Raw genomic sequence first — 27,650 nt, 5'->3', positions numbered from 1 at the left:
GACCTACACCAATGCACCCATTTGTATAGCTCTTTGACTTTCTCCTCCCTCATATGAGAAGGCATCTATACCCCTTTGTTTTATTGAAGAGAGAGATAGGCACAAGGAGCATTAGTATAGGCCATGCACCTATGGATAATGAGCCACTTTCCAATAAATCATTAAGGCTATGTTTAGTTTCAAGGGAAATTAAAGAGAATGGAAGTGAAATTTTCATACAAAAAAGAAATGTATGTAATCATTACCCTATGTAAATATTACATTAACTTCAAATCATTCCATATTTGATTATAAAATTTCACTTCATTTTGCATTCAAAACCCTTTACTATAATATGTAACATATATTATCATTAAATATAGTTAAAAAAATTATGCATTTTATACAATCACATTGGATAATGTTACAAACATTTCCTTTTTAAATATGAAAATTCCATTTCCCTTCTCTTTAAATTCTCCTTGCAGTCAAATGGAGTCTAAGGTCTTCGGATCAAATTCTTCTTTGGACAAAAGCACCACATCTTCGCTCCTATTTTTTGGAGGTCTATGACCTTGTTTGCGTAACAAATTATTTGCTCAGGCCTACCAACAAAGTGGTGTTTTTTTAACACATCTAGCATAAGTATCTATGAACAAAAACAAAACATTTCCCTGTCCAACACTTATTAGATGTCCAAGCCGTTTTAAGTTAATGCTATTTTCTTTCTTAAATAAAATAAAATAATAAAAAAAACTGCCTTCAAAGGAAAGGTACTAGGGGATGGGAGGAGTTTAAAATATTATATAACCTTCTTATTCCAAGAAAAAAACTGAAGAGTCCAGTCCTGTCACCTGTGCACTAAATTATTTCCCTATCAAGATAATTTTCTTATCACCACGACCCCCAACCCAAAAGAAAAAATTATATATATATATATATATATATAGAGAGAGAGAGAGAGAGAGAGAGAGAGAGAGAGAAGGTACCAAAACTGATCAAATAATTTGAACATCTATAATAGAAGATCCAGCCCAGAAAAACCAATTTTAATTCCACGCCACTTCTCGTTGTTCCTATTTGAAATAGAACCTTGACGGAATCTGGGAGGAAGCTGGACACCCAAAAAGGTGCTGGGAAGGCAGGAGCTCAGGTTTGGAACAACTATTGCAGAATCACTGGTTTACCAACCACCTACAACAGAGGAAAAAGTACAATTAATGCATGACAAATAACAAATAAATAGGAAACAAACAGTTTATACTAAGATATTTTTTTTTTTTTTTTGGCAAAAGGTTTTACGCACAGCTACATACGGTCGTGCCTTCAATTGTTTGATGGGGAAGAGGGGGATTTGTTATTACACTTCTGCCCCCACCCCCATCCAATGGTTGAAAGGCATGCCTGAGTACGTACATGGCCGTGCATAAAAACTGGGCCCTTTTTATTAGTAACCCACAAATCCAGTTAACTAAGATATTCCGAAAAGCTCAGTATGATACATGTGAAATTAATTCTCTATCTAAGCTATGGTCCCTCACTACTCCAAAGAATACAATGGCACATTTTGGCATATTTTTGTTCACAGTGACCCCCCAAAAATATAAATAAATAAAAATTTAATAAGTCCCAACTCCAGTCTCACTGTGGGACCTTTTTCCAGTTGAAGGGATTCACTTGAGGGAGGGGATGAGAAAGAACTAAAAATCACAGCAAGACAAAATTCAGTGAGCAGTAAAGCAAACATTTTACAGGTCTCACCCCAATTCTACATTGTGAACGTTTTTAGTTGAATGGAATAAAATTTTCTTTAGGTCTAGGACAGGAAACTGCTGAGAAACACAGCAGACAAAATGTAGAACGAGTGGTAAAGCTCGAGGTTCAAGTTGAGAAAGCTTAGCTAGCAATTTCACACTAGATTCTGCAATTGCAGTGAATCACCATTTGCTATTTTGTTCATCATTCAAAAGCAAAGGACAACCCCTGAGACTGGTTTCAAACAGTATTTTCCATCAGCTGAAATTGATTCCAAAATAATGGATTAAATTAGTGCTAGATGAACTTACATTATGCAAAGGAGTGATTTAGGGGTCCCTCGCTCAAACTTCCATCAAGTCCTCTAGATTCAATGGATTTTGCAATCTCTGCCTTCAGCTTTTCATGCTTTTCTAACAATTGTGAGGAGCTTATAGCCTCTGCAAGGCTGTGCTTTATTTGTTCATTTAGAGCCTCAATCTTATTTTTTAACTCCATGTCAGGTGTCTTTCCAGCCATTGCAACCAAAAGCTTCAGCATTTCTATCTTATTCTTTAGATCTGATGAATTTATAGCATCTTCAATGGTTTTGCTTATCTCTTCATTGAATTCATCTACTTTGACCCGTAAATCCAAGAATGATTTTTGCTCAATGGAGTCTTTAGCTTTTGATCGCACAGCAAGTACATCAAGCTTCATGGACTTGAGGACATCAGACAATTCCAATTCTATCTCCTTTTTCACCTTCACGATTTTCTCCTTCAGTTCATCATCTAGATTCTTGTCAGGGGACAAACCAGCATTAACCATATCATTTTTAAGTGCCTCAATCTTCTTTTCTACATCTGACTGATCCATGACCTCTTTGAATCTCTTATTTATTTCCTGCTTCAATGCTATTTTTTTATCACTCTTCTTGGAGAGTTTCTCGGCCTCAGATAGTTCCTTCAGCATATCAAGCTTGGTTCTCAAGCTAGCATAATTTGGGGCCTGTAATAAGCTCTGGTTGAACTCCTTCTTAAGCTTTTCTATCTTGTCCTTCAGACCTATATCAATAAGTTGGTTGGACGAACTTCTAGCTTTTGTAAGCTCATCCCGTATAGTCTCAAGCCTGCCTCTTAAACCCAGGGCTCTAACTGCCTCAGAAAATTCCTGGTTAACCTCCCTTTGCAGTTTTAGTATCATCTCATTTAAATCCAACTCTGAAGGTTTGGTAGATGACCCATTGGATTTCAGAATTTCATGTTTAAGCCTCTCAACCTCAGCCGCCAATTCAAGGTCGGGAGTTCCTCGACTCTCTACCTTTTGAACATCTTTCTTTTTCATGTTGACTTTTTTCTCAGGCAGAACTGGGATTTTTTCTTGAAATCCACCAATACTACGGAATTTAAGCATCCGATGGTTTAACAGTTCTGGCGTGTCCATTGTAAGGAGCTCCTATACATGCACAACGAAAATTTAATTGTTAGGATCTTGATGGAAAAATATTATTAAATGTTAAAAAATTACCATAACCAATACACACATCCATTGCTTCAACAACTGCAATTTTTATTTGTTGTGAGGTCCAATAAGGATCTGCATGTGCGCCACCGATAGGTTCCTGTAAAAAGATCAAAGGTAGATATTCTTTTAGGACATGTTTCACATGAAAAAAAGCAAGGAGAAGAAAAAGTTCCCAGTGGCAAAGCATCTAGGACAGCTACTTTCTAGAACAAATGAAACTTGGTCCAAGACAATGTAATGCTTAAATCAGATACTGTCATCATCAGTTGGAATTTGGGTATGCCTTCAATATTTGGGAGATAATTGGAAAATGTGCTTTAAATGAAATTTCAAATACCTTTTAATTTGGTTTTGAAATTTGGGTTTTGTGTTTTCCCTCCCACAAGCTTTTATTGGTTTTGAAAAAGGCACTTTTGTGTGGGGACCTTAGTCCCACATTGGAAATGGAAGAAAATGACAAGAGGTTAATAAGTAGGAATGTGACTCTAAGGGTAAGGATTCCTTAGAGATAGGTCTCCTCACTCATGTCCGGGGGGTGCTTTTAAAACATGCGTGCGCATGTGCCGAGCCGTGCCTTGCCTTGTCGAGTTGAGGCAGGGCTTTAATATAAAATATCATATTATATTGTTTTTCTCCGGACCAGAACCGGTGTTGGACACACCCTGGCGCATCTCTTAACAGAACCTCAAAACGGCTCTCAACACTACCTGTTCGACCTGCAATGGACTTCAGACGACGTCATCAAATGATGGAACGGCGCCGTCTGCCAGACGACGTTGTTCACATCTCGTTACATGTCGTCTAAAACTCACTTGAAGCCGTTTTCAATGGCTATTTTCAGATAGTCACATCTCTTGGAAAATGTCCCTTGAAGGGGCGTTTCACCTCTATAACTAAGGGTTGTCCCTGGCCATTCAATGGTAATTCCCAAGTGAAAATTTCTCACAAAAGCTCTTTTTCTTTGTCTTGATTTCTCCCTTACAACCTTGAGTTCGATTTTAAGATTTCATACGCTGTTTCTCATGATTTTCTCTAGTGAGTTTGAGCACAACCAAGTAAGACTCAAAAGGGATTTGCAGTCAAGGAATGCACCACTACTGTCGGAAGCCACAAGGCTGTTGTATCTAGGGGGTGTCTAAGGTCTTAAGGAAAGTGCCGGTTGGTACACCTCAGCCTTAATCTTCATCTCCACAGTTTGGTTTTTTTGATTTATTGGAGCAAGCACTTTCCCTCTAATAGACAAGTCATACATATCTCTCAATAGTCTATCCATTACATTTTTTAACAACAGGAGGTAATCAATATATTCAAGGATGCTGTTGAGAAAAATAAGTACACAAATGTGCAACTAAGTCCAAACAAATCTGTGTTTCAGTTCTGTCAAATAAGCATTTCAAAACCAAAGTTGGCACGGCGTCCAGGCGATCCAAGGCGTTGGAGCGGGTCCAAAATCAAGGCGACACCAAGGCGCCGGAGTCAACCTCACCTGGACGACTAGGCATTGCCTTGACAACTATGTTCAAAGCCTTCTTATTTACAACTTGTTCCTCGTTTGCATCCTGAGGAAGATCATCACTTTATCCTTCCAGTGAAGATTATCATCCCATTAGAAAAAAATCATAGGGCACTCCTTGTGGCTGCTGGGAGGAAGTGAGAGGGACCATATCATTGGATCCATATTCCTTAAGGTGGTTCTACCGATTAAAGAGGGTCGGCTAGGAATAGGAAATACCTCTCTTAGAAACTCTACAATCCTTGTTAAGTGCAACCATCCTGTTATCCCTAGAGTAAATTCTATCCGTGCAAGGTTTTGGCCTGCTTTTTATAGGTCAGTGGAATATTTATACCCAAAAACCTGATTCCTGTAGTCATTTTGCGGTTTCTCACAAATAAACACCAATCTTAATGGAAAAAGCTGATTAGGTGAAAATAGATATCACATGAAAATGAGTGGGGTAAAATGGTGGCAAATATAGGGTTATACTTGGGGCTCCTTGGAAAAGCATAAGCATGTTTGTGCCTATTTTATTATGGGTGAGAAATGAAAGAGTGCAATTTTGGGAAGATCTATGGTGGGGAGATGAACCTCTCAAAAAGGTTAATGCTATATGTACTCCTATGTGGTCATCATTCTTTCAGCATGTTTTCATGTGAGAAAGGCAAGTAGAACCAAAAGAGCCTAGTGGCAAAGCATCTAAGACAACTGCTTTCTAGAGCAGGGCCAAGTGAAATTTAGTACAAGAAAGTGTGATGGTTTAGTTAGATAATGTCACTCATCTACATACATCTGGTTATACCTTTTGGGAGGTAATCAATATGTTGAAGGATGATCTCAAGAAAAATGAGTACACAACTCTGCCAATTAATTCCAAACAAATCCGTGGCTAGGAATTCATGAAATCAACTTCCGAAACCATCTTGTTTATTGCTTGTTCCTCTTTCCAAGGAAGATCATCACCCCCATTAGGAAAAATCATAAGGGTGGTGGCAGATGGGGAAAGGAAGAGGACCATTTGATCGGAATCATAAGGCGGGTCTGTGATGCAGTTAAGGCTATCCAATTGGATCAATTGGGCCTTCGAATACATTATTTCAGCCCATGGTTTGGCTCTATGAGCCTTTGACTGGTTATTTTGTGTTTATTAATGTAGTGTGCCTCTTTTATAAGGCCAAAAATTGGGATTTAAAAGGGTATAGGAGATTAAGTAAAGCAATAAGGTTTGGTGGGCCCATGTGATGTCGTTAGTTGGTTAAGAGACTAGTTGTTAATCTATGAGTTAATTTAGGAAATCTACAATTCTAGAGGTCTTAGTTGTTCAAGAGTCCAAATTACTAGCAGGTCTAGTATAGGAAGTTGAGCTAATTTCTGTTTTCCTCAACAAGAGGGATTTTCCAGGATGATCCTTTGTCACCAGCCCTTTCCATTCTGAGTTCTCGTGCCTGGAGCTGTTTGTTGCTGAAGGTTGGAACCGATGGTGTTATAAATGGGATTAAAGTGTGTACTTGTGCCCCACCGATTACAAACCTTTTGTTTGCAGATGATAGTCTTCTATTTTCTGAAGACTGCATGAAATATGCATCATGAGGGATTGTTTAAATGTCTATTGTATGGCATCAAAACAGTCGATTAACTAGAAGAAGTCTTGTATGACCTTTTTATTGTACACATAGTATACGTGGTGTTGTCATTGTTGTCAACACAGTATAGTCTGAGTCAGCAGAGCAGTACAACTGGCAGCGTGATGTGGTAGACTGGCTCAGAGTATCAGAGATTGTATCAGTTGAGAGTATCAGGAATCAGAGTCTCCGAGACGGAAATACATCAGATGAGAGTATTAGATGGCAGGCAAAGTATTAGAGGTTGGTTGAGTGCCTTGGGTGAGACAGTGTAGCAAATTTCGGGTTCCCAAGCCTGGAATCGGTAATATTGGCCTATTTTCACTCAGGGGTATTTTGGTCATTGAAGATGACTTTTTTGGGTGTCGATGTCTTCAGAAAGGTTGTAGAGTATGTCGTACTATTTCCAATGCATCCAGATCTGCCACGATTTGATATTGTACGAAGAAGTTATAGCCTATAGAAAGTTCAGGGGCAATTTGGTAATTTTACATGGCTGATTCTGAAATTGAGTTTGCACTGGAGAATTGTAGTTCTCTAGATTATGAACCCAACGCAACTTGTTTTGCCTCAATCTGAGTTTGATCGTGAAATTTATGATTTTCTCTTTCGATCACTCTAATATGGCACAAGTGTTCGATAAATTGCCTACATGTATGGTTGGATCGTATTTCGAGATCCAGCGGGTCCCATTCGGTGATTTCACAGCATTGGCGATGTGGGTTGTGAATATGAGGTGGGAGCATCATGGTTTGGTTGGTTGATATCATCGTTGGGCTTGTCGCATAATGGTCTTGGCATAAAATGAGCCGATAGTTAAGGTTGGGGTATAGCCCAACTCTCAATAGGACAATGAGTGCATGTCTTTGGAGCGCTCCCTTTTGATTGCTTTAATTAAAGTCAGTGGTGGACCCATGGCCAGCTTGTCATCTAGCCTCAAGGAGGCTTTGATTCTTTCAAATGAACAATGCACTCGTACTGCACAAATTCCACATGTTCCAACATTGAAAAACTTTATCAAAGCGGGTCTCAAAAGCACATTGTTTATTAGGGAAATGGAGTTATAATAAGCAAAAGTCAACAAGCATTAAGGTTTTGTCCTTTGATCCTCGTGAAAGCAATCCAGGCCTTCATCTAACGGTCATCTATTCAGATCCTTTGTGAACCAATGATGGGCTGAAACGTCATGATCCACTTTATTGGGTAATGAGTTACACATCTCTAGAAGTTTCTCATCCAATGGTCTAGCTTGAAAAGGAATCCGGAATTCACATTGAATGGATTGACTTGATCCAATTGTGATGCGGATCGCTTATGGGCCCACAATTAACAAATAATTCAATTTAAACAAACCAATGGCAGTAATGTAATTTAAGGCACAACTTAAAAACCCCCTTTTGAGTGAAATAGCTGAATGAGGACAGATCTGGAATTAATCCCAAAGAAAACTCAGTTCTGGAATTAATTTGGTGTTTCTAATAAAGAGTGGCAGAATTGTAATTATTAATCACCAAGCTAGTAAATGGCAAACAAGGAATAACATGTGATGAGGGAGGGGTATTCTGGAATTAGAAATAAAGATAGGGACTATAAAAGATAATGGAAGAAGAGAGGGGCAGTATTGGAAACAGCCAATTTGAAAGGGAAAAATCTCACATTTTGAAGGTTGTCTTCAACCTTCAGCAACGTACAGAACCAGCGGACATTGGGACGACCTCAGATTGAGAGAGCTTCTTTAGTAATCCTCAGTTTGGCCTGAAACTTCCAGCGAAGGGTCGCAACATCGGGGCTTCCATAAATCCAGTACCAGAAAATCTCGATGGCCCAGATCTGATGTGTTTGAGTCTGCAACTGGATCTGACAATGGAAAAACTCAGATCTCGGTCTAGATTTGATTTATCACCACAAAAACCAAGTTTTGGAAGGGCTTCTCTTGGATTTGTGTTGCCTACTGGTAGGGAACTCTCTACCAAAGACTCAGCCCAAATAGCCTAAAGGAGAAGGAGATCAATCCTCTAAACTAGGGCTGCAACTGTTGTGCAGAACAGGGTAAGAAAAAAAACCAGAAAATAATAGAGAGGAAATAGGAGAAGGGAAAAAGAAGAGATTAACAGATTTCAGAGAGGGAGGAAGAGGGATTGGCAGTCATGGATTCAAACCCAAATTCTTCAACTTCATTCAATTATTCAAAAATCTAAACTGAAAATCTCCATCGTTTACATGTCCAATATAAAGGAAAAAAATCAAACAATTAATGGAAACTACTTGAAAGGAAACTATTCTAAAATTAGAAGCTAGCTAATTTAAAAAGAAATTATTTCTAAAACAAAAGAAAATCAAATCAAAAGATATTTTTTTTTTCTAAGTCCACCGTGCAATTGCATCAGCTCTCTCGGTCTTCAAAGAACTCGACTCCGGCGAGTTAGGTCGTGCTCCTAAGATTCCCTTGTAAATCGCTCGCCGATGAGGTGGCACATATCTCGAAACAAAAGGAAACATAACTCCAAGAGGAGGGAGAGTAGGCTGACATGTCACTGGAGTAGGAGTCAGTCGACGACGTGGCATGTCAGATAATGCATGTGGCCTCATTAAGTACATACGACCTCCTTGCTTCACCTTGATGGTGTTCCGTGCACCATCGTAGAGAATGTCTGCATGTTGCTGCCAAGGTCGCCCTAGAAGAAAGTCGCAGTGCGCCAATGGGTGACCAAACAGGTGACATGGTACTGTAACGGCCCAAACTATAAGTGTACTCGAACAACTACAGTGGCCTCTTCTCGAGCTATGGGTCCAAAACCTCGCACGTGAATCTTCTTGAAAAGTTGCTTCTGTGGAAGGTTGTGTGCTTGAACAAATTCAACAGATATGAAGTTTGCTTCTGCCCCAGTATCAATAACTGCATGAACATCAGTAGAGTCGGAGTTGTGCAGGAGAGTACCCTTCTATCTGAAGAGAGGAGCTTTATCAACTAGTCTATTTGAAAATGATGAAAGACTAGCTGAATGAGCTTCTACATCGTCATCTTCATCTTCATCTTCATCATCGACAATATCATTGTCCTCGAGGGGATAAGGATAGAAACGAGATTCATCTTCACTATTCTCAATTGATTGCTTCTCTGCTGCATTCACAGAACGAGTCTTGTTGGGACACTTGTTGGGGTAGTGACCCTTTTCACCTCAACTATGGTATATGATATTCTTCACCCCAACACTATCCTTGTTGAACTCTGACCTTTTCTCAACTCTGCTAGCTTCAGGCTTCTTTTCCTCCATACGTGATGGTCTATAAACTGAAGAAGTCTTCAGCATACCCTTCCAATAAATGGACTTCTCTTCAGCTGTCTTGTCATGAGCCGCTACCACATCAACAGACCTGAAATCAGTGTTAGCCAACTCAAGTCGAATCTCGGTGCTCTTAACCCACTGATATATCGCATCACCTGCTGCTGGTCTGTTTCCTGAAGTCGGCACCTTGAAGACAACTTGTGGAACTCAAGGGTGTAGGAATCCACATCCTTGTTACCTTGTTGCAAGTTAATCAATTTATGGAACATTACCTTTTCATAATTAAGAGCAACAAATTTTTCAATCAGAATCTGCTTTATGACCTCCCAATTGGTAAAGGGTCCAAGTCTTTTGACAAACCTTGCATGCAGTACATCATCCCACCATGAACATGCATACCCCATAAACTTAGTGAGGATGAGTTCACACTTCTTCACATCTGGAAGAGACTTATATGCAAAAATCCTCTCAAATTTGGTAAGCCAATCAAGAAATTCCTCAGGTCTCTTTTCACCACTGAACTCTGGAACCTCAACTTTGACGCCATAATCTTTGTCAGAAAATTTCCGGGTAACATCTTGGGGAACAACTGGATCACGTTGCACTTGGTGGTGTATCTTCAATCCGTAGGGCATTAAACTGAGGAGGTGGTGTAGATGGTCCTTAATCGACTCGTGTTTCAGACTTTTGCATAAAGGCAAGAATCTTAGCGAGGGCACATTGAGTGTCGTCCACGAACTTGCCATATTTGGCCTCATTCTTCTCAATCCTAGCATTAGTTTTCTGTTGGTTGTCAAGTACCTCACGATACAATTTGTTCAACTCAGCATTGGTAACGTTACCTGTCATGGTTAGAGAAGTGCAGGAAATTTGCTCTGATACCACTTGATGCGGATCGCTTATGGGCCCACAATTAACAAATAATTCAGTTTAAACAAACCAGTGGCAGTAATATAATTTAAGGCACAACTTAAAAACCCCCTTTTTAGTGAAATAGCTGAATGAGGACAGATCTGGAATTAATCCCAAAGAAAACTCAGTTCTGGAATTAATTTGGTGTTTCTAATAAAGAGTGGCAGAATTGTAATTATAAGTCACCAAGCTAGTAAATGGCAAACAAGGAATAACATCTGATGAGGGAGGGGTATTCTGGAATTAGAAATAAAGATAGGGACTATAGAAGATAATGGAAGAAGAGAGGGGCAGTATTGGAAACATCCAATTTGAAAGGGAAAAATCTCACTTTTTGAAGGTTGTCTTCAACCTTCAGCAACGTACAGAACCAATGGACATTGGGACGACCTCAGATTGAGAGAGCTTCTTCAGTAGGCCTCAGTTTGGCCTGAAACTTCCAGCGAAGGGTCGCAGCATCAGGTCTTTCATAAATCTAGCACCAGAAAATCTCGATGGCCCAGATCTAATGTGTTTGTGTCTGCAACTGGATCTGACAATGGAAAAACTCAGATCTCGGTCTGGGTTTGATTTATCACCACAAAAACCAAGTTTTGGAAGGGCTTCTCTTGGATTTGTGTCGCCTACTGGTAGGGAACTCTCTACCAAAGACTCAGCCCAAATAGCTTAAAGGAGAAGGAGATCGATCCTCTAAACTAGGGCTGCAACTGTTGTGCAGAACAGGGTAAGGAAAAAAAAACCAGAAAATAATAGAAAGGAAATAAGAGAAGGGAAAAAGAAGAGATTAACAGATTTCAGAGAGGGACGAAGAGGGATTGGCAGTCATGGATCCAAACCCAAATTCTTCAACTTCATTCAATTATTCAAAAATGTAAAACTGAACTTCTCCATCGTTTACATGTCCAATATAAAGGAAAAAAATCAAACAATTAATAGAAACTACTTGAAAGGAAACTATTCTAAAATTAGAAGCTAGCTAATTTAAAAAGAAATTATTTCTAAAACAAAAGAAAATCCAATCAAAAGATATTCTTTTTTCCAAGTCCATTGTGCAACTGCATCAAATTGCCCTTTATTAAAAAAGGATATTTGTGCATCAGATCCAAGAGCCATGATTAGCCTTATTATTTGGTAATGCGCAGGAGTACATGAAGCCCAGTAAAGATTTCGTTTGAAGCAACATCAGAGGCCGATCTTCAAAGTGCGATAGCTCCCTCATCCTAACTCCATTTGGGATGATGGAAAATGGGTTTTCTTCGTTTTTTGAGAGAGTTATCTTCCTGTAGCAATAAACCAAAGAGGTGGGCTGCTAAGGTTATCCGAAAATGGAGTTGAAGCTCTATGGAAGCTTTGGTTTGAATGTTGAACATGTACTCTCTTGCATCTGATTTGTAGCATCCATTAGAGGTCTATAAAGCTAATGAAAGCCAAGGCAGCAACCTCTATTGGTAGTAGCGAAGAAAAGGAAAGGGAAGAGAAAAGGAAGAAGAAGAATAAGACAAGAAGAAAAATAGAGATGAGTGTGTGTGTGTGTTGAGCCATTAAAGCTTCTACAAAGGAAGAAAGGAAGAAGAAAAAGAGAGAAAGAGAAGAGGTTGTTTTTCCATTGTTGAAGCAACAGTTAGCTTCCACAAAGGAGGAAAGAAAAGGAAAAGAAAAGAAAGGAGAGGAAAGGAAAAAGAGAGAAGGAAAAGAAAAGAAAAGAGAAGGAAAGCGAGGAAAATAAGAGAGAGTGTTTGTCTTTATCACAAACTCATTGTCAAAGTGTTTCAAATACAGACAGATTCGGGTTCCATAGTGCACTTGAAGATTCTAATTTCTCCATTGACTTGGGGAGGTTGAAGATTCTAGTGGACAATCAGATTTTTTGGTTCTATCTCTAGTAACCAATAATCAGAGACATTGCAAGGTTATAAGATATTCTACACTCATTGACTTGTGCATTTGATTTACTATATTTCTATTATATGCTTAGCTAGATTATACTGCCATAGACCCATGCTATGTGGGATTTCATTGTAGGGCATTGTTATAAGCCCAACCTTGGTATTGTAATTGGTGTTCAGTGGGTGTTAGACACAGGGAATGTGCGTTCTTTGGTAATTACCACTACCTAAACCTAATTGCCTTGAGTACGGACTCTCAGATCATTTGGGGAAAAACAGGGGTGAAGACCTAGCCATTGAACATCAAGGGTGGTAAATGGGAATGTATTCCCTTGGCTATAGGTACAGTTAAAATTAGTATTTGAGTAAATGCTGAGCCCGACAGGGACATTACTCCGTGCATGTAGGCAACTTGCCAAAGCACGTATATTTTGTGTTGTGATTGTGCATATGTGCTTTGTTTATTGGAGTAGTTGGCTGCAGGATGGGTGTACACATCAGATAGGCTTGGTCACTTGGTGGTGCAGTGTGGATGTGCATACAACTGTGTATGCATGAGAACGTGATTGTCTTGTTGGGCTTGTGAGACAACTCTGGGCAGCAGTATAATTTATGTAAGCTCTGCACAGCAGTGAGGATTGTCAATAGTACATATAGCAGCTCTAGACAACATCAGTAGACTGAGTATCTATTTGTTAAAGTGCCAACAGTGATTGCCACGTCAACGGTACAGTTGGAAAAAGAAAAAGAATTTGATATACCGATTCACCCCCCTCTACGTGTCAGCCAAGACCCAACACCATAGTTCGTCTTGGAAATCTCGATTGAAATTTTGGACATTTCGGTGGGCCCCGAGATAACAAGGTTTGGATATTTCGGCCCAAATTTCCAGCAATAGCCTAGAAAAAATACATGGTCTCGACTAGTTTCGGAAATTTTGACCTAAATTTCGGTTTTAAGGGATCGATGGATTCCTACAAACAAAGGCTACAAGGCTTCTTCTCTTTGGCCTTTAGATTCACCTATGACTAATGTCGCAAATCTTATTGATGAGGTTAATCATGCTTGCGGATATGATATTATGGATGGACTTCTTAATGCCCATGATATTAGGGAAAGATCCGAGATCAAGTTACCACTTTTCCCTCAAAGGGATAAACTTGAATGGAAACCCCTAAAGAAGGCTTCGGCACCTCATCATTTGTGCGCCACTCATAGTCTTTTGTAAATGTCGTTTGGAAAAAAAAAATATGAAATATCTATTCCTTGCCTAAGATCAAGCATTTATTATGGCATTCTTGCACCTCTAGTCTTGCTACAGATGCATTATGTCGTTTGTAAAGTGGAGGTTGATCCGAGTTGCTTTCGATGCTTGGGTCACGAATCAATTACCCATATTCTCCTAAAATGCTCTTTTGCTTGTGCAGTTTGGTTTGAGAGTAACCTTGGTAACATATCTATAGTTGATTGGATTTAAGAGTGGAATTTGTTTTCATATCTTGGGAAAGCCATTGCAAGGGAATCGGTTTCGTTATGTACATTTATTTTCCGGTAATTGTGGATTGCACGGAATGACACTATTTTTAGGAGGCATACTTAAACCCTAGAAGAGGTGATTCGGGTTTCCAAAATTACATTCAAGGAGTTTGTTGGTGCTCAAAAAAATGTTGCAGCTAGACCTGTTATGACTCGAAGATGTCCATACTGTAGTGTTTATTGTGGGTAATTTGCAAACTTATAATTTCCATGAGGTTAGGCCAAATGACGGCTATCATCTAGTAATGGCAATGCAAGGCCCCAAAACTCATCGTGCAGTCTCTCGGTGGCTATACAGGCACAAACTTCATGGGCTGCACCTCCACCAAACTATTTCAAGTTTAATTGTGATGCTAGTATGCTGACAGGGACAAATAAAGGGTGTATTGGATTTATTGGATGTGATTCCCAGGGGCTAAAAGAGCTAGAGGTGGGCCTAAAATAAATCTAGGTGAAGTGGTGAAGAATGACATGCATAGTCTCGGTCTCATCCCATGTATGACTTTGGATAGAGCCTATTGAAGGGCTAGGATTCAAGTAACCAACCCCATGTAGCTGAGATCCTCCTGACTTGTTGGCAACTCTGTCTAGGTTTTTATTTTATCTTTTATTTGTCATGGATCCATGTAGCCAACTCTATATCCCCAACTAGAAACCCAATAAGGGATACAAAAGTCCATAAAGGGCACCAATATGGACCCACATGGGCTAAGGAAACTTTTACAACCATCAAGGATGCCCAAACAAAAAGAGAAGGGGCCAGCCAAATCGGGAATAGAACCACAAACCCTAACAATCTAATCACAACACGATAGTTCCTAGCCACCAACACGAAGGAGCACCGCCGGTAAAGAGGCAGCGATGGTGGATGCTGACATTGTAGAGGGCCACGGCCTAGCAGGAAATTGGCCTAGCGGATGGGTGCAGGCCTTTCAGAGGGCATGACAGAGTGGCTTCCGACCTAGAGCAGCCCAACGGGCTGGTGTCAAAGAGGCTGCTTCCAATCTGGACAAAGATCCAGCAACCAACAGTCCGAAAGGCAAGTTACTGACTACTGGCAAGCCCAGCGAGGGTGGCAAACAACAAGGGTGGAGGCCAATGCTGTGAGCTAGCAGACAGACCACACAAGTCAGCATCTGGAAGGGTGCCAAACATTGAGGGGCTGACGACAAACAATATGGCAGGCCTGACGAAAGTGGCGTCTAAAAGGGATGCAGGCTTGGCGAGCAACCGACTGAGAGGCAAAAGTGATGGAGCAAGCAAGCTAGTGAACAAAACAAATGAGCATGGTGGCATCAGGAAGGGCAGACAGCCAAGAGGGCTGACGACCAACAGGACAACAGGCCTAGCGGGAGAGGCATCCAAAAGGGCAATAGGCCTAGCAGAACGATGACCGAGTAGCACCTAGCCCAGAAGGGGCCAACACCAACTCGTCTATTGACCAAGCAGGGCAGGCTGTTGGTGGGAAGGGGAGCCGAGCAGTTTCAATAGCTTCAACACCAAGCAAGATGGTTGACACTAGGAACAGAAGAAGAAGAAGAAGAAGAGAAGGGAAGTGGAGGGGGTGAAGAAGGGAGAGGAAGAGAAGAAGAAGAAGAAAGGAAAGAGGGGAGAGGGAAAGGGGAGATGCAAAGGACGAAGAAAGATGGAGGGAGGAGAAAGAGGAGAGAGAGAGAGAGAGAGAGAGAGAGAGAGAGAGAGAAGGCAAAGCGAGAGGGTGGTGGGCTGCTCCATGGGAGCGGCCACAGAAGGGTTGGTTCCTTCGCTTCGAGCATTTCTGTCGCTTAGGGTTTTCGGGAGTGACCCCAATCCTAAGTTGGGATAAGGCTGAGTTTGTTGTTGTTGTTGACTTCCAAGGGCGTTCCATGGTTGCAGTTTCAAGGCATTTACAGTTTGAAGATCCGGCAGTGGATGAAGCTGTGAGCATACTAATGCTAGAAGCCATCTTTGAAAATTATAGAAGGATCATCACTGAAAGTGATAACAAGAGTGTTATTGCTCTTTTGCAGCGAGGAACCACAGCCACACTATTGTCTTTGAGATTAATTTTGGAGGACATTCTTCATTTGTCTTCCTACTTTGTTTCTTGTGTTTTTAAAATATGTTCCATGGGAGAATAACAGCTTGGCTGATTTCCTGACCAGGAGAGTACTATGGGTAACTTGTACATCAATTTGGCCCAACTCCGATCCGTGGATTTAGGAGAAGTGTTTATCTCATTCCATGGTTACTGCACGTTGAATTTGAATAAATCCCCCCCACCCCCTCACTGAGGGGGGGGTTGGGGGTTCTTGTACTCTCTCTCTCCCCCCCAGTGAGGGGGTTGGGGGTTCTTGTACTCTCTCTCTCCCCCCCCCCCAACACACATACACAATCTCCTCTCTCTTTCCTTCTTTTCTCCGTTATATTTCTTCCCATTGATCCATTTTTCATCCCATATTTCCTCCCTTGTTTGTCCCATAATCCCATTGACTCCTCAAAAGTTCACTATTTTAATTTCTGATTTTCATCAGAACTTCAGATATTATCTCAGCTATCCCATTGACTCCTCAAAAGTTCACTATTTTAATTTCTGATTTTCATTAGAACTTCAGATATTATCTCAGCTATCTTCCATCATCAGATCTGGATTTTTTTTTTTTCTCGTTAGTTTTAACCATTAAATCTAAGGTCAGATCTGTCCAATGTAATCCAACTGATCTTCTCAGCTTTCAACCTCTGGTTTGGGCCCATTAAATTGGTTTTTCAATCTCAGCCCCCATTAGTATGCCAATTATAGAAGGTGGTCTAGGGGTAGGAAATACTTTGGTGGCAGCCCACAAACCCTAATCCTAAACTGATGAATTAGGGCTTAGATTAGGGAAATATAAGAGGTAGTACAGAACAGAATACGTTGGAGGCTACCATCACTCTTGTCATCTGAATATTTACTCTCAGCTATCTTTTTCATCTCTTCAAGAATATTCCAACTTTATTAATTTGAGAGTGAATGAGAAAATAAAGATTCATACTGGGACTCCATGAGGGACGAAGTAACCTTTAGGCTCTGATACAAAATTGGTGCGAGCCTACAAATCCGAAGCCTAAACTAAGTGGGGCTGAAATTGGTAAACTGTACAATTAGGCTATGATACAAAATTGGTGCCAGCCTACAAACCCTAAACCTAAACTAAGTAGGGCTGAAATTGGTAAACAGTACAAGACCTAACGCAGGACAGAATAGGGTTACATCTGTCGTATGAAATCTGGAATTTAATTAGCCAATGGAAACTAAACTGTTAAGTTCTGGGATAGGTCAGAAACAAGGTAACTCAATGTAAGTTGAAATAGGACAGAACTGGGCTCAATGGGGAGAAAATTAACAACTGATATAGGGCTCAGATGGGGTAGAAACTCCAATTAGGTTCCCTACTCTAATAGCCCTAACTGTTGGAAGTGTGTCCATCAAATTGATATAAATGGCTAAACATTGATTTAATAGCATGATAATAATGTGCATTATCCTTAGGTTTTAAATCTAAATTCGTTCACAACTAGGGACAGAACTGGTATTATGCTCATATGTTTGTCTCAATGTGTGATTCTTAGGAATAGAGATTCTAAAACACAGGTGTAAGTATACATATTGTTTGTATATTGAACTGGATCACATGTGAATCTCGAATGGATTACTCTCAGTAATGTTAAGAAAAAGATTCTCATTAGTAGATTGCAATTGGTCCCCAAACCTGAGAGGTCCTTATCATTACAGCCAGGCATTATGGGCTTTGGTGCACTAACGGTCAATGTCTCCTAAACTATATAAGAGTGTGTTGTATTCATAGTGAATATCAAAGAGAGAGAATGTATGTTTGTAATTGGACGAAATTTCGTTACTGGTGGCATTAATGCAAGAGTAGATTACAAGTAAACTACCAGTAGTGTATTACAACTCCAAACAAGACAATTAGGACACAACTAACTTCATAATAACCACAAATAAACCTAGGAGAACAAGAGAAATAGGACCAAGAAACAAGGAAAGAAGACCATCAAATAAACCCCTAAGGGTACAATACCAATACAGGAGCAAAACCAGCCCAAAACCCAACCCGATAGGAGAGAGAGACATGCAATATGGCTATACAGAGAGAGGTCCGGCCAGGTCTGTAGGGCTCCAATTGAGCTGCACTCTTGGACATAGGTAGTCCCTAGGAAGGATACAAAAACCTAAAAATTTGAAGGACTTTCGACGATCGGTTGTTGAGATATTCACTTTCTTGAAAATCAAACATAGGAGAGAATTTGTCAGAATTCTGTAGGGACAGCAGCTGGTAGCCTTAAATGGTTCTTCCAAGATGGATCGATTGATCCACTAATGATGTGGAACAGCCCCTAGCAAGACCAGGTAGATCAGACTTCAGATGGAGGAGATATTGGAGATCGATTGGACTTCAAAATTGGAATTCCTTTGCTGGTCAATTCTGATTTAATAGGGCTTGACATATCTGAAAACTCTCTCTTGGAAATCTCACAACAATAAAAATTAAGAACAGAAAAAAGTAATGGAAACTAAGAAGAAAAAACAAGATGGTGGGTTGAGAAGGATGAAAAATAATAAAGGAATGGATATCTCACCTCTCAGGTTTTGAGTATCACACCCCTCAAAGGTTTAGGCACCTGACCTCTCAATAACAGCTTTTAACTGAAGAGTAATCACTCAATAATTCATTCATTCAAATCTGTGAATTGATTACATAAACTCCTCTATTTAAAGAGGGCTGAATAGCAATCCTAACATAACTAGGAGCTAGTTTCCAAATAGGACTAGACACTCCCAGTGGGACTTGGACTTATAATAGGACTAGACTGGAACTCCAACATGGAGTAGGACTAGAAATCCAATATGGAGTAGGTAGATAACTAGTCATTCACTAATAGGGAAACCTAAACTGACTCAAACTGAAATAACAAAGGAAACAGACTTAAAACAGGACTCTAACTAAACTAATGAATTAAATCCCGTTTTCCTACTTTCTACCCATAATTTAGGCTCATTAAAGTGGCTCATTACAAAGAAAACCCATGGGATCAAAGGTCCAACACATACATAACCCAACCCAAGGCTTACTTGCAATAAAGTATGCCCATTAAGTGACTTATCTACATCAGGCATCCTTTGTAAATATTAATAAAAGGATTTATAATATTATCAAGTATTAATTATTAGTCTCTAAATGTTTTGGTGTCCAATCGATGGTTCATATTCTCTGTACAAGACAGTCCAACGGACTAGGTTGTGATAATAGTAATTTTCATGCCCGAAGGTTCATCATATGATGTTGCTGGGTGGAGGGACTTGACAATAATAAACTTGATTTTTTGGGACCATAGATCGTATATCTACTTTTAATGTTGTTATATGTAAATATCTTTACTTGAGAATTAAGGAATATACTAATTAAGTATAATTAGGTGGATTTCTTAATGGGATCCAAGATCTTCCCAATCAGAACAAATCACGGTTAGTATAGCAGCTTAGCTTTATAATTAAGAGAGGAGAGGAGAGGAGAGGAGAGGAGAGGAGGGGAGAGAAGAATCTGTCACACATGTAGCCTCTCTCCCTACCTGCGATTCTCTCTCCTTGGAATCACGGGCACTCTCTCTCCTTTCTCCCTGGTTCTTAAGGTTTTGATCACCAGCCGTGTGGTGGAGGTCTCCTCCCTCCTTCAGCAGAGTTGCTGAAAAGATTTGCTATGTTCCTTACCATTGCTAGATTGGGGAAGTGCTGCATTCCGTATGGTACAACAGCAGGTAACCCTGGTCTCCTCTCATGTGATGGATTCTATACTCTAACCCTACATGAGGCTTAGCCTTGATCTTAGATTTATCTTGAATAGAAAAAATTAAAAGGGCATAATCAATCAACAGTAACAATGGTGTGAGTACTGCAGGAATCTCTTAACTCTGTGGGGCAGGGTGTGATAGGACCAGTGATACGTTGCATCCATAGTTGTCAAGGTGTCGCCTGGACATCCAGGCGTCTTGATCTCCCAGGCAGCCCACCTTTGATGCCTTGTTGGTGTAGCCTTGCATCTGGACCCCCTCCAACACTTTGGGTCACCTAGATGCGGGAGACAACCGTGGTTGCATCCAGAAGAAGGGACAGGCCCTGGTTTGATCTACTGGCATAGGGGTTTAATGTTCAAAAACAGTGGGGAAGGTAAACAGACAATAATCAAATTAGTTATAGGGAGACAACTACGGCTGCATCCAGAAGAAGGGACAGGCCCTGGTTTGATATACTGGTATAGGGATTTAATGTTCAAAAACAGTGGGGAAGGCAAACAGACAATAATCGAAGAAGTTATAGGCAAATAGAGGGAGATGGAGAAGTTATTAATCAAACAAGTGGGTTGGAAGTAAGACCTAAACTAGGGTATCGTGTGTATTGGGAATTCCACACAAGAACATCAATGGAAATGGCAACCTCAGAAAGTCTACCAATTCTGATTCATTCATCTAAAAAATCACTGAATTACATAGCATATCCAACCACTAATTTACAGGCTAACTGACTTCCTACTTTCTACTTATAAGCACAGCTTATAACAAACAGAAACTTTATTAAATTTCTGAACTTGAGAGCAAGGAATCGGAAAATAGAAATTTTCTAGAGGTTCTGGAGTTTCTACAACCAGATTCTCAACCTCTCTTACAAAATTTAAACAACTCAAAATAGAAACTCAATGTGGACACAAGTTAGCCTAAACCTTCTAAAGAACTTAAAATAGAAACAAGAAGCTAAACCCTTATTTCATGTAAGACTCAAATCCCTCATACTTGGGCATATAGAACAACCCTTTACAACAGTAACCCCAAAAATACATAGCCCATGAACCATATAAACCAACATAACATTGAGTCTAATGAAGCCTAATTGATCAAATTGTCGCCCCTGCCTGCATCATACTTTTCTTATAAACTTCTCAATAATTGCCAAGTGGTTGATAATATATGAGACAAAAGATAAACTATATGGAAATGGGTGGGATACAATGGTAGCCAATATAGAGTTATACTCAAGGTGCTCTAAGATCATGAGTAGACTTGTGCCTATTTTATTTGGATAGATATTAGATGGCAAAGGGTGAAAGAGTGCACTTATGGGAAGATCAATTGTGAGGAGATGAGCCTCTCAAAGAGGTGTATCCTAGACAGGCTCCCAACGGTTATTATGCCTTGCATTGTGAAGGAACTCTGAGCCAGAATAGATCTACTTATGGGGAGGACTCTCCCAAGGACTATGGTTATCTTGGATTAGATCGATGCAGAAGTCTCGGCTGTTTCTATGGATATTTTGTCTCATACAAGGGGTATGACATCAAGGATTGAGAAGGGGACTTCTCATTTGCCAATCAGATATGATAGTAAAATTGTGGTAGATGCTGTTGTCAGCAAAGCTAGCTGCCATAGTACACAAGACATTTTCTAAGTGATATTGATTTAACTTCCCAATTTCAACTTGGGGAGTTTCAGCATATTTGGAGAGGCTAACTTTCTGCTGATTTTGTTGCGTCTATCCCATCTAGGAATGGGTGAGCTTTTCTTGTTTCCTGACTTTTCCTATGAGTTATGTAATATTGCATGAAGAAATGCTGATCATTGTATCAATACTACCATGTAATCATTTTTGCTTACTAATTAAATCCTTTACCTACCTATTAATGAATAAATAAGAAAATGCATCACAATAAAAAAATAAAAAAACTGGAGAATAATTACTGGAATGACGCCATCTGCAATTTTCAGCTTGCACAACTCGGTAGAAGTTATCCTCAGCTTCTCCGCAGCCTGTGCAGATAGAAAATGTCATGTCTATCCTTAAAGCAACCTAAACAGACATGCCAAAAAAGGGAATACTACCACTCACCTTTGGAGAAGCTTTGGCACTCTTCCACAAGATCGCCGCACAAGCTTCAGGGCTATTGAGTGGAAAAACAGAAAACTTATATATAAAGATGCAGAAAAATGCAACATTAAGAAAATGAAATAAATAGGAACAATTTACAGACTGGAAAATTGCATTAGCATAGTAGTATCTCATTGCAAACAATAACAGAGGAATCCATTGGACAACCATATGATATAGATTCAAGCCAACACATTTTACTCTACTCTGATTTCCTTTTTAATAGGATATTATGAAGTGAAAGTATATGGAAGTTTCTACTAACAAAGAAACTGGCTGTGACAAGCAACAATGAGATGCCACCCTGTTTTTACTCAAATATTAATTGTCTTACCTCAGTAAAATGTGGATCCAGGAAGAACGTGAGTAATTTCAATGGCTGTATTGATACACTTTCAATTCTTTCTGTTTTAAAACATCAAAAGTGTTTTGGGATATTTTCGTTTTCTAGTGTCTATTTAAAATAAGAAATCAATGTTTGCCACTGCACAGTAGTTCTCTATTTCTTGAAACAAACAAATAAAAAAATACACATGTAGATACTTGAATACATGATATTTTTACCAATGCACTTCTTGAAGGAACAGTACATTGAAATAAGTGTTCCCTCCTAGGGTATCAGTTGAATTTAGTACATCAGATGGAATCATTCAAGTATCGCCAGTGCCATGCACACAGTTCTGCACATCACCAACAGAACCAGATCTGGGATTTGAAAGAACATGTCTGCCCTAACCACTCCCCCCAACCCTTCTGTACTACAGTAATCCCAACGTATCCAATTCCATGCAAGACATATTGCCCACCCCAAAAGAAGGCACTGCTTCTAGCCCAAACTGACTATAGCAACCCCACAGCAGCAGCACTACCAAAAGAATTGCAGCACGAGATCCAAACGCAACCCCCTTACGATTATTACCTTACCATCCCTAGCGGTTAACTAATAGTCGACAGCGAAAATAAAAAAGAAGGATCAGAAGATGAGAGACACCACAAGAGAACACTACCTTACTCATCTCCCTCCCCATCAGATGCCGGTGGTGGCAAGCCCCTGCCAGGCCTACAACAAGTGGCATCTCTAAAGTCAAATCCTAGCAACTATTTTCAAATTTTGGCCTAGGGTTGTATAAATGCTCAAGTAGGATTTTATCCCAGTCCATGCTTCCATCATCTAAATCTTGAGAACTCTATCCTCTCCACACAAAAACCTTATTTTGGGCCTCTGCAGCTTGAATTTCATGCAGGAAAAAAGAGAATCTAATTTTGGGTCACTGTAGTGAGGTCTTGCTCTGCCACGCAACTGAGCCTGAGGCTCTCTCCAGAAGGAAGAGAGTGCATGAGAACATGAATCGCCCCCCCTCCAAAAAAAAAAATTAATAGAGGCAGTGGTGGCTTGCAACTGCAGGCAGACACTTGGGAAAAGGAACACGATAAGCTCCCTTATACAGACCATTGCCTAAACACTGTCAAACTCTAGCTTCCATATTTAATTTTTTTTGCCCAAGGCCAGCAAGTTTTGGCCCTGGATATTGTCCCATGTCTATGCTACCAGCAGTGATAACTTGATGATTTCTCTTTATGGTCTTCCTTCACACAAAGATCTGATTTTTTTTTTTTTTGGGGGGGGGGGGGGGGGCATGGGATGAGGACTGGTGCCTATGTGTTTGATACATACAGAGTAAGCGTCCAATCAAGGTTTCAAGTATCAAGATCATACAGGCAGATTGGCCAATCTGATCTATCCACTGCTTGTCAATAATTCACATTACTGGCCGAAGATCAGGAAGGATAGAACAGGTTTCAGGATCAGCACAGCCAATCCCATCTATAATGCGGAGGTGTAAATCCTTTCTTTCAGTACAGCAGTGCAGCTTCGGCCCATCAAATCCTTTCTAACAGTACGGCAATGTGTCTTCTCCCAATCAGCAGTGCATCTCAGTTGATTTTTCATGTTACAAGCAGGGTTTACACCAAAATTTTCCGCAATATTTTAAAGTTTCTGGATGTATATCAGTAAGTAATAAAATGGAAGGAAAAAATGGTGAAGCCTCCGCAACTGATACATCTATGGAAATAAGTTGTCCACTAACTTTATTTGGACCAAAGGGTCCAACTTTAACCAATCAGTAGCAAGGCATGCCAAATGATACCCACTGTTCAGTAATGGGATAATCTGTAGAGACCTACCTTATATATCCTTACTGGTCATTGGAAAACTCCATTTAGATATATCATATATTTCAAAACTTGTAAATTTTTGGGGTTTCAAGAAATAGAATATATTTTTCCAAACATGATGATTGGGAGCACTGGATCAAATTATACTGGGTTATTTCAGTCACTTTTCTTTGGGTCTATTTTAGAAAGTCAAAACTCGTCTATCTTTGGAAATTTATGAACAATTTACTAATGAGGTGTTTTATTCGGATTCTATTTCTTACATTGATATACTTATTTATTTAAGAAAGGATCAAACATTCATAGGAGCTGTTAAATTGTAATTACAGTCATATTAGAAAGTATTTTCAGAGACAGAAAGTTAAATTCACTTATCAACAACGCAAAAAAAAAGTCAATTTTGTCTAGAGCTAGGATCTGGTGGCAATGACATGCCTATATAAAAGCATTGTGATCAGAATACTTGGAGTGTAATCATTTGGATTTTAGTTATATGGGAATGGCTCTCTTCCAAGTGGTCCGATGGTAAAACCCCAGCATTAGTCATGGTGACAGGCATCTTATCTCTGACTTTCTTCAATTAGACACTAATCAGTTATAACTCTTCTTGGGCCCATTAGACGCAGGTTACTTAAATCCGTCTGCATCAACAAGTTAGTCGGAACAGAGAATTCTTAAACAATCAGAAGCCTAGCTTCTTCCATTCAAATACAAAACCTACATTGCCAGAGAATCTTTGTAATTGATCCTTATTGTTGATAATTAAAACCTTGTTAAGTAATTCTCCAAATAAACTGGTTAGACAAAAGATATTAAGCATCATTCACTTGGTTTTCATTCACTTGGTTAATTAATCACACAAGAAAATATAGTGCATGGAAAAACCCAGCAAGCAATTGTTCAGTACCTAGAGTAGCTCCAACAAAATCAATGGATCACAAAATCACCTGGCAACATAGAAAACTGCATTTTCAAGCATTAGTAATTTATTCGCACAGCCTATGGCCAAAGCACCACCAGAACCACCTTCTCCAATAACAACAGAGACAATTGGAACCTTCAGACCGAACATGGTCCTCAAATTGTGGGCTATAGCTTCACCCTGCATGCAAAAAGGGAAACTCAGTATCCAGTAAGCAGTGAAACGTGTATTTACGGGTACAGCTAAATCCAAATACATACTTGGCCTAGTTCCTCCGATTTAAGGTCAGCAAATGCCCCCGGTGTGTCAATGAAAGTGATAATAGGGAATCCGTGGTGATCAGCGTAATACATCATACGTAAAGCCTTCCGGTAACTGTTCAAAATTAAACTTACTGCTTAGCATTTTAACGCTTTCTACGACCAGAGGTTTCCAAAACTTTTTGAATTTAACTAAATAAACCTGGATTGCATCTCATGTGTAATTCGAACCACAATAGGACAAAATGAACAGAAATAACCTAACAATAAGATTGTAAGTAATTAACAATAATACAACTAAATTTTTTTCATGCTATAATTCGATAATCAAAAGGAAATACCCGTGTGGAGTAGGCATTCCAAAGTTGCGCTTAATGTTTTCTTTAGTATTCCTTCCTTTCTGGTGTCCCATGAACATATAGCTTCTACCATCTATGGTTCCAATACCAGTAACAACAGCAGGATCATCATAACCTGCTCGATCTCCATGAAGTTCAACCCACTAGACAGTGATCCAAAAAGATAGTAAGTCAAATATTTCCCTCAAAAGCAGACCAATATATATATATATATATATATATATAATGCACTGAAAGTCAGTATCTCCACAAAATTACTAAACCTTGTCAGTCATGTTAAACACATGGTCAAGAAAAGTTGGCCTGTTTGGATGACGAGCAATATTCACACGTTGTATCGGGGTCAGATGTGTGTATAAGTCCTTCAGCGCCTGAAATCAACATTAAAACAGCCAACAGAAGGCAATCAGAACCAGAATGTATCTTCACAAAGAAACTCTTAAAACTTATGATCCATCATACAGTAGTAGAAGCAAGCAAAGCATGATGGATCAATAAGGATAACACATACAAAACTAAAGCATATATTATCTCCCGTCTTTCATGAAAGGAAGCAAGCTGTCTCCCTCACATCCTCACATGAGAAGGTATGTCTAGAGAATATTAAAAATAAAAAAAGTAACTATGCCCCAATTAGCACAATTTAAGTCGAGGCATGAAAAAATCAGATAGATCTGAAAAAAAATGAAAATATCAGATATACTAATACTGGAAGCTACACGGCTAAAGGAATTGCTTTTAATATTAGATCTAAAAACTTTTAACACAGTTTAGATGCTTATTCAGAACTTGCCTTTTGGTACTTATTCTCCAATGAGAGAATCTGATCACTGAAGTCCAGACCAGTTTCATTCGCCATTTTTCGCACCTGCAAGCAAGGAAAAATTCGAACCCTGAAATTCCAAAAGTTATACCAATAAAATCAATTACTAAAGCCCATTTTGAATGAGAATTTCGAAGAGTTGAGCTTACATCAATGATCTTCTTCTCCAGATCCACAAGCGGTTTCTCAAACTCCAACGTAACTGGCTTGGGTCTCTCTTTGGAAGGCTTGAAATGTGAAAGATGAGTAAGTACCCCCCCTTTGACATTAGGATCTGGATCATCTGGCCATGGACGATCATGCTTCTTCACCTTCCTAATCTTCGCATTGACAGTAAAATCCTTCTTCACAAACCCAAACCGCAACCTACCCAGGGCTTTCAAAGGAACACCATTAACACCATTTCTCGAACTTTGGAAAAGATCCGAAGCATTTGTTGCAGGTAATGTAACTGGAGAGTGAAACGAAGACGCCATTTTCAAGTTCCCCAAGTTGAGAACTGAAACCTCCAAAAAATACAACCCAAGACAGCCAAAATTAAGATTAATTGAAAGAAAAAATCTAGCACCAGAGTACAAAAACCTGAAATCAACACCCGAAACTTCTCAAATTACGAGCAATTATAACTAAAAGGAGTTCAAAATCATTAGAAATCAGCTGTAGCAGAAGGTTTGAGAAAGGTCAGACAATAGGCGGAAGAATCGAGGGCGGGGAGTTCGAGGGTAGGAGAGAGAGACCATTGACTAAACCAAGAAGCCTTAATGAGCGTGCAATTTCCGGTTTGGCGGTTGAGGGTTGGTATGGCTCTCAACTGCGTCTCGACTTGGATCCGATCAAGCGATCTGAATCCGATTGGATCTCTAACTCTGCCAGTGTTTTTATGGATAAAGGAGAAAGGGTTGAAGTGTTCTGTTTTTTTGTGGATAAAGGAGGATTGATGAGTCAGGTCGGCTACTGCCTATTGCTATAAAATTATTAGTTAATTCTTTTTGCATGGATCTTAGAATTCTATATTTTGGACTTACAGTAGGAAGTCTCCCTGAGAGATGACACAGTTTACTATGATCTGGATGTAGAGAATAGCGAGCAAGGATTAGTTAGGACGTCTCTTATGAGCAATTATTTTGGCAGCCGCTTGCCATGACTGAGTAGATAAAGGTTCTCGCACCACGAACGGTT

General features: G+C 39.7%; 1 protein-coding gene across 4 annotated transcripts; it reads right to left on the bottom strand.

Annotated features, from left to right (window-relative positions):
• Positions 1-765: 765 nt before the first annotated feature.
• Positions 766-27,650, bottom strand: LOC122081767 (acetyl-coenzyme A carboxylase carboxyl transferase subunit alpha, chloroplastic-like). 4 transcript variants are annotated; one of them, XM_042649026.1, is made up of 12 exons: positions 27,497-27,650; positions 26,621-26,970; positions 26,442-26,516; positions 25,912-26,019; positions 25,631-25,791; positions 25,290-25,404; positions 25,055-25,209; positions 21,891-21,942; positions 21,743-21,811; positions 3,260-3,337; positions 2,046-3,171; positions 766-1,173 (listed from the first exon to the last, which is right to left on the bottom strand). In XM_042649026.1, exons 2-11 carry the CDS (start codon positions 26,945-26,947, stop codon positions 2,047-2,049), a joined length of 2,265 nt encoding a protein of 754 aa, XP_042504960.1. In that variant the 5' UTR covers positions 26,948-26,970; positions 27,497-27,650; the 3' UTR covers positions 766-1,173; position 2,046. The 4 variants fall into 4 exon arrangements, with proteins under 4 accessions (XP_042504960.1, XP_042504962.1, XP_042504961.1 ...); XM_042649028.1 differs by lacking the exon at positions 27,497-27,650 and adding an exon at positions 1,921-1,968 and having other exon boundaries at positions 26,621-27,419; XM_042649027.1 differs by lacking the exon at positions 27,497-27,650 and adding an exon at positions 27,209-27,416.

The sequence above is a fragment of the Macadamia integrifolia genome, chromosome 6 (assembly GCF_013358625.1).
Source record: "Macadamia integrifolia cultivar HAES 741 chromosome 6, SCU_Mint_v3, whole genome shotgun sequence".
Classification (NCBI taxonomy): Eukaryota; Viridiplantae; Streptophyta; class Magnoliopsida; order Proteales; family Proteaceae; genus Macadamia; species Macadamia integrifolia.
This window is presented reverse-complemented; position numbering and strand designations above follow the sequence as displayed.